The sequence below is a fragment of the Centropristis striata genome, chromosome 13 (genome assembly GCF_030273125.1).
Source record: "Centropristis striata isolate RG_2023a ecotype Rhode Island chromosome 13, C.striata_1.0, whole genome shotgun sequence".
Lineage (NCBI taxonomy): Eukaryota > Metazoa > Chordata > Actinopteri > Perciformes > Serranidae > Centropristis > Centropristis striata.
In genome coordinates this window covers 3,083,895-3,098,216 of record NC_081529.1, presented here as the reverse complement: position 1 = coordinate 3,098,216, position 14,322 = coordinate 3,083,895, and the positions used below count along the sequence as shown (strand labels likewise).

Genomic DNA, 14,322 nt, shown 5'->3' with positions numbered 1-14,322 from the left:
GAGTTTATCTGACTCGACTTTCCAGCCCCGATACCCTTACATGCCTCGCTTCGATTGTCATTCCTTCTTCTAGAAATGCGATATCTTAAAGGGCACGCATCCTGCCTCTTATTCATCTGCAGTCAAACAGGGTGTGGTGAGAAAACTGAAGCAGAGCGTTCAAGCGGAGAAGGAATTAGGGCTGTCCTATGTTGAGAAATTAGTTCAACACTCATCCGATTTTATAGATGACTTGCATATCTCATTCATCGACAGATCAGTAAAATCTACTAAGAATCATGAAAACGCACCACATTAAATCTTATAGGCACGCCTCTGGCAAACAAGTTTTCTCTAAATAAGTCATTCGGCAAGAAAACAAAGCATTAAAATGACTTTTTTGTCGTTATTTTTCAATTATTTTTGCAAGTTGCTTAACTCCAAAACCCAAAGATATTAAATTTATTATCACATTCAACAAAGCAACAAATTCTTGAAGGGATATTAGGCACTAATTGTTTGCCAACTACTTAAATAACCAATAAGTCGTTATTTTTCAATTATTTTTGCAAGTTGTGTATGTCCACTGAAGAAAGTTGACAAAACTGACAAAAATAAATAAATAAAATAAAAATTGCTTTTGGGGGTAGGGATAATATTAAAATCTCTATCATGTATATTTTCTTTGTTACTACAATATTTATTTAATTATTGACAATGCTTTAGGTTCTGATCCTTGCATAGATGACGGTTTGCAACTTGTAGCATGGAGTATATAGTTATTTCATATAGACTATTAATTTATTGAATTACGAGAAAACATGCAATATTGTAATGTACATCATTATCAAGATATATCAGTAAAGATGATCTTGGTCATATTACCCTGCTTAAATTAGCTTTTTAAAAGTTTTTATATTTTAAAATGTATTATAACAAACAAGTTTTCTCTAAATAAGTCATTCGGCAAGAAAACAAAGCATTAAAATGACTTTTTTTTTTTTTTTAAATGAAATTTTTAAAAAATATGTTTATACACGAATGGAATCTTTCATTTTGAAAAAGATGTTTTAATATTTTTTTTCTTGACTTATGCATAATTTGATTTAGTTTTATTTTGTCATGGTTTATTTTATTATATAAATTCTTGTATGTGAAGACCTACTTCACAATAAACCTTATTCTGATTATTCTGAGGAGACAACTTTAGCATATTTCTTTTCCAAACTATTGTATTTTGGTGCTTTCAAATAATTTCTTTTCAAAAGGGATTTTAAAGGCTCAAAACAGAGGCGGACGGAGCATTTTAGGCAGAAAGTATGTTCTAAAATGTGGCACTCCTTATTTCATCAAGGCATCAGTCAACCAGAAGCAGGCACTTGCTTTAGAGACTTATTTTAGTCTTCAAGCCTTCAAAAGAAGTAAAAAGAAGTGATCAAATGCACAACTGGAGGTAAAATGCACTGTTCTGAAGATTTGTTTAACTTCTTGTTCCAAAAATCTCAGAACTTAATCCCAAGAAAGAGCCTCCTATAATATGTTGAACATTGCTTTTATTTGTCATTTGTAATTAAAAACATGGTCACAATGTAACAATGTAATACAAAAGGTTGATCTCATCACTGGTAAAATGTTTGGTTTCTGTATACTGACTTCAATAATAAGAGCTGTGCGTATAATTGAATATTCTACATATCTAACAGACATTCATGATGTGAACTGGATTAATACCAAAACCGTAACTTCAGGATACCAAGCAGCCAAAGTACTGTAGAAAATGCTGGTTAAAGTCTTCAAAAACACCAACTCATACAAAGTGACTCATGTAAACCAGTGCTGTATGTCGATTAACCAAAATACAATTTCTCTGATAAAGTAATAATATAAATAGTTTGAAAATGTTTAAATATCTTAAAGTGGTTTACGCCTGGATTCCTTGGACTGAAGAAGAGGCACAAATACATTTATATAAATGCTCACGACAAATAAGTGGTCAGTAACAAACACTAATTATCTGCAGGTAGTGTGGTTTAAGTGTCCTTACAGAGGTAACGTCATCTAATAAGTACACGGGCTTTACAGTATGTAAAGCACCAGATCTTAAGTGGGATTCTACGAGAGTACCATGTGCTTAGAAATTACATCTGCACACTTGAACGATGCGACAGTACTGAGTGGTCAGAGTGACGGCTGGTGTGAAACCTTGGCAACGCTTTCATTTCATCTGGTCCAGTGTCAGTGTGAGGATGCTGAATCATCGGTTTCCTTACAAGTCCATGTCCTGATCGCTCACACTCTGGCGAAGGTATTCTTCATACAGTTTTTTCTAGAAAGAGAAAGAATCAACAGTTAAACACAACCCTTACATTAGAAAAGATAAACCTCAAACTGGTACCTGAACACACTGCTTTCTTATTTTTATTTTATTAAGTAATTATTATTTTTTTTATTATATTATATTGTATATAAATATATGTTATATATATTATATATTTTCTCTTGATATGTATCCGGGTTATGAGACTTTGCTGTTCCCCTCTGGCTCGGGCCTCCTGGGCTCAATCTCTGGCCCTTTTCATATGAGCGGACAATTGGGGACATTTTGTTGGACCGACATGTTTTTGTGCACATTTTCTTTTTACGTTAATGATGAAGTGGTGGCTGGCTGTCTGTTGCTTCTGTTTTGTTTTATCTGTTTGTTTACTTTTATTTTTTTTTTTTCTCTGTTGGGTTTTTTCTCTGTTTCTTGTACTGTATGTGTCTATATATATATATATATATATATATATATATATATATATATATATATATATATATATATATATATATATATATATATATATATATATATGTGCCAAAACTTTGCATAAATAAAATTTACAAAAAAAAAAAAAAAACAACCCTTCAAGGCCGTCGTCTTAGGGCCCCTAGGTGGACGACTAAAAGACTCCAGGTCTCATTCATACCAACTGCCATTTATTTAACTAAGTCTGCTTCTTGCACATCTGCACTTTTTACCTATGCTAGGTACACTGTAAAAAAGGTTTGTAGAAATAACAGTAATACACTGTCAAATACATCAGAAATAGGGCATAAAATGAAAAATTGTATATCACTGTATTAGACGCTTTTAATTACCGTAAATCAAAGAATAAGACAAACATTTCATGTCATAAACTGGAAGAAACACACAGTTTTGCTGTAAAATATAACATTTTCATGCAAAATGGATGGAGAAATACCCTGACATGTGAATGAATGACACAATAACCCTAAAAAATAACAGGATTATTCAGACTAAATTACAGTTTTTTTTGCTGATATTTACATTTAAATTTAGAATAGAAAATCCACTCACTGTAATTTTTACGGTGAAGTTCTGTACGGTATTTTACCGTAAATTAAACAGATTATTTTTTACAGTGTAGTAACTCCATTTAGGAGTATCAGCTCTGCAACCAACATGTGTCAGTGATTTTATATATGCGTATGGCGTTTCTTTGACTGTGTTTTATTAGATATAAATTGGGTCTTATTATGTTATCGTTGTGTACCTTGTCTTGTGTGTCCTGCTGCAAAACAAACCTCCCTTCAAGGGACTAATAAAGTGATTCTGATTCTTATTACCAGTATCATTTCAGGGTCTCACACACACACAGAAGACACACGATACCTTTTTGCTCTTGACCACCTCCTGAACGTACTCCAGCTTCTCCTGCAGTTGCCTTTTCTGTTTGCCGGACAGAGTTGGTTGAGTCCTGCAGACGATTGAAGGGAACTTGATGAGATTTTTTTAAAAACACACAAGCTCAAGTTGGGAAAAAATGTTTTTATCCTTCGTCAAGAGGAATGCTTTCAAATCTAGGGGGGGACCCAAAATCACATGCAGCTGCTTAACTCCAAAACCCAAAGATATTAAATTTATTATCACATTCAACAAAAGCAACAAATTCTTGAATGGACAATAGGCACTAATTGTTTGCCAACTACTTAAAAAACCAATAAGTCATTATTTTTCAATTATTTTTGCAAGTTGTGTATGTCCACTGAAGAAAGTTGACAAAACTGACAAAAATAAATAAATAAAATAAAAATTGCTTTTGGGGGTAGGGATAATATTAAAATCTCTATCATGTATATTTTCTTTGTTACTACAATATTTATTTAATTATTGACAATGCTTTAGGTTCTGATCCTTGCATAGATGACGGTTTGCAACTTGTATCATGGAGTATATAGTTATTTCATATAGACTATTAATTTATTGAATTATGAGAAAACATGCTATATTGTAATATACATCATTATCAAGATATATCAGAAAAGATGATCTTGGTCATATTACCCTGCTTAAACTAGCACTAAGTTTTATATAAATTAAAAAATATACTCTAATGAATGTGATTTATTTACACTGAATAACAGTAAAGCAGCAGATTCAGCACCATCAGATTAAATAGTGTGAAGGAGCTGAGATGTTGTTCTACCTGAAGGAGAAGCGTGCGATGATGAGCAGCAGGAAGGAGAGGAAGACCAGTCCGCCACAGCCGTACAGCTGCTGCTCCACAGACAGGGACTCCAACACTCTCACTATGGGAGCCTGAGGATTACAGCAGTAGTTCTCAACCTTTTGGATTTGTGACCCCCAATTTAACATGCATGTTGTCTGCGACTGAACAGAATCTCACACGCACAGTTCAGATCACACAAAAAAGAAACAAAATGAGCAAAAAAAAAAAAGACACAAAATGACTAAAAAAAGGAAACAAAATGACAAAAAAAGACACAAATTAACCACAAGAGACACAAAATGTCCAAAAAAAGGAAACAAAATGACAAAAAAAGACACAAATTAACCACAAGAGACACAAAATGTCCAAAAAAAGGAAACAAAATGACAAAAAAAAGACACAAATTAACCACAAGAGACACAAAATGTCCAAAAAAAGACACAAAATGACCCAAAAAAAGACACAAAATTACCAAAAAGGACACAAAATTACCAAAAAAAAGACACAAAGTGACCAAAAAAGGAAACAAAATGACAGAAAAAGACACAAATTAACCACAAGAGACACAAAATGTCCAAAAAAAGACACAAAATGACCAAAAAAGACACAAAGTGACCAAAAAAGGAAACAAAATGACAGAAAAAGACACAAATTAACCACAAGAGACACAAAATGTCCAAAAAGACACAAAATGACCAAAAAAAGTCACAAAATGACCAAAAAAACCACAAAATGACCAAAAAAAGTCACAAAATTACCAAAAAGGACACAAAATGACCAAAAAAAAAGACACAAAATGACCAAAAAAAAAGACACAAAATGACCAAAAAGGACACAAAATTACCAAAAAGGACACAAAATTACAAAAAAAAAAAAAAGACACAAAGTGACCAAAAAAGTCACAAAATGACCAAAAAAACAAACGCAAAATTACCAAAGAAAAGAAACAAAATCACTAAAAAAAGACACAAAATGATTTGGCGACCCCCAGAAATCATCTCACCCCAAGGTTGAGAATAGCTGGATTACAGGAGCAGCTAAAATCAGACTTGACTGCTTTATATGTGGACAATGCAACAACTATAACTCAACAGTGAACGGGTCACTCACCAGGTAGAGTGAGAGCGCCTCTCGGCCCTCGGGGCCCAGAGCCACCTCCAGCAGCTCCTTGGACAGGATGCCCAGCACCAGTAGGGCCATCAGAGCCAGAGGGACGGTGAAGCCCAGCAGAGTCATCAAGCAGCTCTTACAGCGCGCCCGGCGGTTCTGAACGCTGACCTGCCTGAGAGAGCAGAGAGTCGGGGTTATTCTCTGAAGTATTTACTGTTGGTCCCGCTCAGCTCAATATCTGCACAGGACTATGTGTACAGGCGGGATAAACAGTCAGTGAAGCTGTAAAAATGTCCTGAATACATTAACTTTATTTAAGAAGAAATTTAAGAATACGTTTTTACCTACTGCAATTGCACTTTATAATGACTCCCCTTTTAGTAAGGCTTTAGCTTAGCTGCTTATACTGCATTTACCAAACTGTATTTCTGCACATGTTTTTTGCACATGTATATTTGCACACCTGTTTATTTATTTACACACCTGTATATTTGCACACTTGCTGTAACTGTAATCTATGAGTAACAGCTACTAATGCACATGGACCATCCATTCCACTTCTTCTATACTAGGCTATGTATTGTGGGCTCATGTTCTGTATAGGTGGAATATGTATGTATACATGTGTTGTGTTGTGTTATGTTGTGTTGTGTTGTGTTGTGTTGTGTGTATGTTGGCTGCTGGAACACCTAAATTTCTCTGCTGGGATGAATAAAGTATTTCTTATCTTATCTTATCTTATCTTATGAATCCCACAACCTGCTAGCACAACTCATCGTAGCCAGAATGCTCAAGCATTGTTGTTTGATTTTCAGGATTTTCAACAGTCCCTGAACAAATCATGTGTGGCAATCGCTTCTGTCAAGAAAACTAACTAAATCTAAGCTTAAAATAGCGATATTTCATGAAAATCACTTTATTCTACATGCCACATTTAATATTCGACCATATATCAACCATTTGAACAAGCCAGATCATGTAAAAAGAATTATATTTCGCGCTCCTCAGCGCAACTGGGCAGCCATTAATAATCCGGTTGAGGACAAAGATTCAGTAAAACTTGGACTGATTTGCAGGCTGTTGACACAGAGCAGAGAGGTGATAAAAAAGGATGCAAATAGAGGTTGTACAAATTCAAATAGTTCCAACATGTGTCCTCTGCCACCTGTATGAATGTGTGTGTGAATGAGTGAGTGTCTGTAGTGTAAAGCGCTTTGAGTGGTCGCAAAGTGTTGAGAATTTATTTGACTGAATAAAAGAATAAATAAGTCAATACAGGTTAAAATATAAGTTAACAGTAATATTATTAAAAACAGTTCATGTGTGTCATATGTGATTAGAAAGAGACATTTAATTTCATTGATTTGGAGTTACATTAAAAAGACTTCATTTCCCAAGATGCTCTAGGAGCAGACGTAACGTACGTGATTACGTCAGAGTTTTGTTGTGTTAGTAGAAAATGTGGAGTCACGGCATAAACGCACACGCTGTATGTTTTTTGCTCTTTTTTATTTTTCACTAAAGATCGTCTGATCATGAAAGGAAAGGTCTCGCTTCATTATTTTTAGTCAAGAAGTATTTTCTGCTACACAAAGCAACTAGAAAAGCGCTATACAAGTGCAGGTCCATTTACGTAGAGCCCAACACTTGTGGACACTTTGAAAAGTTCCAATAAAGCATACTAATACGAAGAAAAGACATGAAACAGTAACCCCTTTTATAGTGCGGCCCCGCAAATGTCCTGCTATATTACCGGAAAGATCTGTGTCTGCTTTTTGCCTTAGGGCATTCATAGTGATCCCAGAGGGCATGATATTCATGCCCTTGCATAGTGCTTTCAATTTTCGCGGAACGAGGTGGGAGGATAGTGCACCTGATACGTTCATAGTGCAGGAGAGACGTTACAGAGCCATAAATGTCCCGGCATGAAACGGCACTATTAAAGGGGCTTATATAGAGTTCTGTAGCACAAAGTGTTTGCATGCGTGTTACCTGTCGTTAATGAGCGTATCAGCAATGGCCTCGCTGATGACCTCGCAGTCCTTCTCCAGAGAGTTGAGTGTATTCTGGACTGTCTGGTTGATGGTTTTCTCGACGGTGCGACACACCTCCTCAATCTGGTTTACACAGCGACTTGGCTGAGAACAGGAGCAAAGACAACTCATTACAATGTGTCACCTGCCAGCAAGTGCAACTTATAAAACTGAGTGGAATTATTTGAGAACAAGTCGAAGGAGAATAGACATGAACATAAACATTGTACAATCACCTAGAGCTCAATAAAAGTGCAACACTTACTTTATTTGGATTAGGAATGTAGATGGTGGGCATGTCAAAACCACATTTGTTGAGTCCTGGTCGCTTGCAGAGCTCCTGGACAATCTGCATCATTACTCTCTGAGACACAAAATGACAAAACAGATAAGTCAGAGAGTGAAGAAGTAGCCCTTTTTAGTATACACAGACAATATCTAGTAATTCTGTTCAAAAGGACTATACATTTTGTGAAAGTGAATACCCATTTACTTTGTGTTCTGTGCTCAAACATACTTTAACACCTACACTTGACAGCAGCTTTAAGCCACCCACACACTTTAACATGAAGAGGACATGCTCCATTTTAGGTTTCCATTACTCTCGGAGTGTGACAATACAAGTGCATGCTTTAAAAATTCTTATGCATGTGAAAACTCATTGAACATCTATGAAGTTAGGTGACTGGATAATGTATTTTTTTTAATCTAATGAAGAATGGCAGCAGACCCAAAACAAGTCTTTAAATCAAGCCGTTTCTGTGCATACCTGTCTGTCCGACTCTCCCCCGGCCTCGTCAGCCTTGCTCAGGTAAAAACGCAGGCGATCTCCGTGTTTCTCATTCATTCTCTCCACAATGTTGAGGGAGCGCTTGCACAGAGCCTGACCCATGGGGTCAAAGAAGACCAGGATCAGGTCACAGAGCTCACCTGAGAGAGACAGTGAGAAAAAGTATTATTCACACCAAATGAAACCCCCATTTACAAAATGTCTATTATACATTCCTGTTGTATTAATTATTTGATAAAAGTTTGATCAAACCTTTCTGAATAAAATTATTTTTTAAAAGTAACATTTTTCAATTGTTTTACTTGCTTAAAATTTAGACACAATATTGTGTATCATGTGTATCATCACAGTTTTATCATAGTGTGAAGATGATTCCACTGAAAAATGATAACAAAACTGTGATGCAATCAAGGTTAGCTTGTAAAGGAAGTGGTGAGAGGATCAGATAACCTGGAAGACATCACTGAGGGCAAATAACTCTGTTGCAGCAATAACCACGGGCTAGTGCTTTTTAAGGCCAGTATTTCACATTAAAGAGAGACAGCACAGACTAAACAAATGCTGCTCTTTTTATCTTGTATTATTTTTATAAACCCATTTACTAACCCATAACTCAGTGTCAGAAAACCAGCTACCACAAAAGCCTTTTAGACAACTGCATTAGTGGCAACTCACCCAGCCACAAGATAACCTCGTCCACATCAAAGGGATACTTCATATCACCATCCACCAAACCTGGCGAATCCACAAAAGTCACCAGGCTGAACCGTTTCTGTCGCGACGTGCAGATCTCTGTGCTCAGGTACTCCGAAACACCTAAAAATCAATTAAGGAACATCAGAAATCAGATCAGATCAATACCGATCACTTAATGTAATACAAGACATCATAACACTGGAGCCACATGGCTGTTGCACTACAGAAAAGTTCTTCTATTTGGCTTTAACAAAAGAGCAGCACAACAACGTGAATGCTTGTTTGAGAAGAATCCAACATTAAATCCTTTATCTTCCACAAGACTCGTGGTTGCAGGGATCATGGCTTTTTCAAAGGATGAGAAGTGAGAGAGTGCTGCCACACTGATCCATTCATGTTGTTTCTGCATCTTAACCCATAAGAACCTATGGTGACACCAGTGTAACAAACACTTTAAATCTTCTAGAATCTCCCATATTCAGCTTTATGCTTCACTTTAACTCATTAAATCCCTAAGTGACAAATACTCAACACCCTGGTGTTGTGAAGTGACTTCTCCAAAATGTGGCTGTGACTGGAAACAGAAATGTGAAAAAGTAGCTTATTTCAAAAAGCTTTTATTTTGTTACGAGGCTAAATTTAACAATTTTAATCTGTTAATAGGGATTTAACTTGCATTTAACTTGTTCCGACCATATTTCCTGAACAAATTAAAGTCACAATTTTGATAAATGTTGCAGAGATGCAAAAGAAAAAGGCAAATTTTTTTTTAATTTTAAAATAAGAAATTATAAACATCAATACCATAAACGCCCATTGTAACGTTTATGTCACATCACATATCATTTTTTTAAAACATCAGAAATGTGTTCTATGTCCTTTAAGGACAACTGGGTCTCGGTTCTTATGGGTTAAAATGACTAAATCCAAATTATTGTCAAATAAACAGACAACAAAACCAAAATATCTTTGCATCAGAATGCTGGGAATTTTAGAATGGATGAGTGTGGCGGCAGACTGAGGGGAGACAAAGTGCATCATTGTGGCCACTCTTGTGAAGAGAACAGGGAAGGATTGTGATTTGAGCTGAAATCTCACCTTTGAACTCTTGCAGAGGCTTGAAGTGTGGATATAGATGAAGGGTGGCATTTCCCTAAAGAAAAAGCAAAGCCAGGTTAGTCGTGAAAGGTTGTGACACAGGTATCAGGATCTCCAGAAGAACTGGAATCATTAGAGAGGAATTAACTCTGTTAATATAATAATTACCCTCATTATCATAACAAATGGTTTAATAAAACAGTCGGTGTTGTAACACAAGGGATATTATTTAAAATTCACATTTTGTTACTTCTTCCTGGACCAAATGTACATCTATCTTACAGTAATTGACACCTTGTTGTACAGTTGCACTCACTGTGAGAGATTCTCTCTTGCGCCCACTTGTAACAAAGCTGAAGCCTTGAGTCTCAATAGCCACTCCTGTACGCTGGATGTGTTCTTCAACATACCTGACAAAAAGACAAAAAAAGAACAGCTCATTGTTATTTAGATGGAGGAGAAATATTTGTTTGCAAGCTAGTGTTGTCCTCTGTCCAAACTAAAATCAATGAAAACTATTTTATTCTGCAAAATCAATAGACTGGTGCATACTCTGCATTGGCTGACACAATTATCACAGTAAATCTCAGCGCTCATGCATTATGAATTGCATTTATCAGTTAAATGTTCCCATAAATTGCATACAAAACTGTGCCAAGGAGGGGTGCAACAGTTGAGTTGGAAAACTTAGCCAAAACGAGGCGTTCTAGGTAAACCAGTTATATCCTTTTAACATGCAATTTTCTGTTTCATGCTGCGGATACAAAGCATCACTCTGTTTGCTAAGGGTTGAGTAGTTTGATGTTGGGTGGACAGACTTGCTCCCTGTAAAACACATCAGGATTTAATTTTGTAAAAACATATTTACCAGTTGATGAAGGAGCTTTTTCCAGCAGAGTGGTTGCCCATCAGCATCACTGTGATCTTTTTTCTGGGCGGCAGCAACTTCACACCAACAGATTCGGCCACTGTGATCAACCCTGTACAAAACAAACATTTAAATGTAAAGTCAACGATGTGTATATTAATGAATACTTCAGCCTCCCTGGTGCTTTGGTTGCACCTGCAGGAGCTGGAGAAGGGCTGCAAACACTTCAAATGAATGACTGCATGTAAATAAAAAAATCTTTCCTGCCACATGCCATCACACTGTACAACAACAAATAATAGCCTGGTTCATTACATACTGTCTCTGCACTTTATGTGTTTTTTATGCACACTGTTCATTGCACCTTATTTGTTTCATAGCACCAACATTTTTATACTGTATATTCATATTTATTCTGCACTGGAATTCTATTCTACTCCTTAATACATACTCCTTTTTTAGACACTTTATATTTTATTGTATTTTTATTGTATTTTTATATTTTATTGCTTGAAGTATGCCTAGGTTGTTCTTTTTATTTAATTGTCATTGTCTCTGTGTGTAATGCTGCTGCTACACTGCAATTTCCCAGCTTGGGATAAATAAAGTATATCTAGCTATCTATCTATCTATCTATCCATCATATTTGTACTCCATTCATTTTCTGTGGGCTGTCTCTTCTTAACCCTATAAAGCCAAGTGTATCATATTTGATACACAAGTTGTTGAGACCTCTACATCATCAGTCTGATATTTTTTTTTTCCTGAAAAACCTGATGTATACATGTGTTGGAGATTTAAAAAAACAACAACTGAGCAACAAATTGCACAAAAATACCAGATGTAGCAAAAATGATACAGGTTCATTGCTGGGTGAAAACTTAATATCAGCAGATAAATATTTTTTTTCTTGCATATTTGAATTAAATGTTAAAAGGAAAGTCTTAATAGGATAAAAATGTTCGGTTTTGTGTTTTTGCTAGTTCAAGAAAAACAAACTGTGAGCAACAAATTGTGCAAAAAGACCTGATGTATCAAATATGATACAAATTAGAATTCATATATGCAAATTGATTTTTTTATTTTTTGTCAGCAGGTTCAATAAATACTCAAGTTTTTAAAAAATATAATTTTCTGGCAATTATTTCATGGTTCAGGCTTTATAGGGTTAAACTAACACAAACTTTACCAAAACTCTGAATATTATGAAACATCAAACATTGCAACACGTTTTGACTGTACAGCTGAGTCATTAGTAGTGACTCCGTGGCCTAGAGGTTAGGAATTGGGCTTGTAACTGGAGAGTCGCTGGTTCGATTCCCCATCTCCCCAGGTCTAGGACTGAAGTGCCCTTGAGCAAGGCACCTAACCCCCCTGCACAGCTCCCCGGGCGCAGTAATGTGCTGCCCACTGCTCCTTGCATGGTGTGTTCACTTGTGTGTAAAAAAGGATGGGTTAAATGCAGAGGTTGAATTTCCCCATTGTGGGATTAATAAAGTAATCTTCTTCTTTTTCTTCTTAATTACGGACATATTTCATCTCCAAAATCCATGTTATTATTCAAAAAATAGTCATGATCAGAACAAACAATCACAGTTAATATAAGCTGCTGGTGAAATAGCAAAGTGTCAACATACATTGATGGCTGAGGGTATCAATTTATTCTCTTAAATTTTGTAATTGCATTTATTAACACCATATTAGATGTGAGGCTTCAAAAATATGGTAATATTTGTTTTGGGTACTTTGAAAGTGCTTGAATTCCCCATTGTGGGATTAATAAAGTACTCTTCTTCTTCTTCTTCTACTAATTAACTGGCAGCTGAGCATTGCTAACAAAACTAGCAAGAATGCTAGCTAGCCAAATCACAAATCCTTGCTTAATAGCTAGCTAACGGTTAGCCCCCTGTATCAGGGATTACGTCTCTTACTTTATAAATTAGCTAACGTTAGCTAACCCCAGGTTAGCAAACAGCTCGCTATCCTAACTTTAAAATAAAACAGATGAATGTTGGGAGGGTTTGACTCACCGCTGTCCGGATCCGTGTACAGCTGATGACAATCCCGCAAGATGCGCTCATCGCAGGACACTCCGCCGGTTATCGAGTCTGCGTTAGCGGCGCTTCGGTTCTTGATTTTCCCAGACATGGTCAGACAGAGATGCTATCAAACTTCAGAAGAGAGACTTGTTGAAGGCAGCGACTCTCTGAAGTAGCTGTGAATAAAGCCGGTTCGCCTTGTTTGAATCGCCCCGGTCCGTTGAAACACGGGGTTGAAACGTCTCGCAGCCACGTCGTCAGCTTGTGCGGCTTTTATCGCACAGACTCATGGGTAATGTAGTTCTTCCATTGAATTACTGTAGTCAGTGGCGGTTCTAGACCAATGTTACTGTGGGGGCCAAGCAAGGTTATAATAGTTTTGGATTTTTCATTAGTATTAGTTTTAATTTCGTTGTGAATTTTTGTTTTCGAATTCAGTTAGTTTTAGTTAGTTTTTAGAGTGAGTTTTCTAGTTTTAGTTTATTTTTTATTTTTTGAAAATGCTTAGTTTTAGTTTAGTTTTTATTAGTTTTAGTGTTAGTTTTAGTTTTTTTGTAATGGGCTATACGTTGGGTGCCAGATTCAAAGTGGTCATAATAAATTTTGCGTTTATTTCCTTTGGTTTATCATCTCAGCCCCAATAAGGTTATTAACTCTTACAGTTCTGGGTGTTTTGTATTTTGGTTCTAGTGTAAACATCCCAGTCTCAGTAAACATATTCACCATGTGTTGCATGTTCAAATAGAAACACTGAATTATGAATGAAAAAAGTTGACAAAAACTAAAGGACATTTTCACTATCATTTTAGTTAGTTTTAGTTAGTTTTGTAACCACACAATACAGTTTCAGTTAGTTATCGTTTTTTTAAAAACTCTTTTAAGTTTTTATTTTTATTTCAGTTAACGAAAATCTTTTTTCAATTCTAGTTTTCGTTATTTTGTTAGTTTTCGTTAACTATAATAACCTTGGGGCCAAGGAGGGGCCAGTGTTTAATCAGAGGGGCACATTAGCACATGAAAAATGGCAAAGATGATATTTAAGTATTCAAAATCTTTGAATGCCTTGAAAAAGACACAAAATGACCAAAAAAGTCACAAAATGAGAAGACAGAATAACCACAAAAAAACCCCACAGAAGACATAAAAATGACCAAAAAAAAGACACAAAATGACCATAAAAAGACACAAAATAACAAAA

At 35.8% G+C, this 14,322-nt stretch overlaps 1 protein-coding gene across 1 annotated transcript; it reads right to left on the bottom strand.

Moving 5' to 3' along the window:
* Positions 1-1,512: 1,512 nt before the first annotated feature.
* On the bottom strand, positions 1,513-13,387 carry si:ch211-11k18.4 (uncharacterized). Its single transcript, XM_059348231.1, has 12 exons — positions 13,116-13,387; positions 11,086-11,197; positions 10,534-10,627; positions 10,218-10,272; positions 9,099-9,239; positions 8,403-8,563; positions 7,899-7,997; positions 7,593-7,738; positions 5,601-5,772; positions 4,467-4,579; positions 3,653-3,737; positions 1,513-2,305 (listed from the first exon to the last, which is right to left on the bottom strand). The coding sequence occupies exons 1-12, from the start codon at positions 13,231-13,233 to the stop codon at positions 2,246-2,248; spliced, it is 1,356 nt and encodes a 451-aa protein (XP_059204214.1). The 5' UTR covers positions 13,234-13,387; the 3' UTR covers positions 1,513-2,245.
* Between the last annotated feature and the right edge of the window lie 935 nt (positions 13,388-14,322).

Bases quoted from the DNA above. Each gene is read 5' to 3' on its own strand.
- si:ch211-11k18.4 (XM_059348231.1), bottom strand. From the start codon at position 13,233: ATGTCTGGGAAAATCAAGAACCGAAGCGCCGCTAACGCAGACTCGATA. The intron at 10,628-11,085 runs GTAAATATGTTT...TCTTTTTGTCAG, and splicing joins AAAAGCTCCTTCATCAACTG to GTATGTTGAAGAACACATCC. The intron at 7,739-7,898 runs GTAAGTGTTGCA...TCCTGTTCTCAG, and splicing joins ACATTCCTAATCCAAATAAA to CCAAGTCGCTGTGTAAACCA.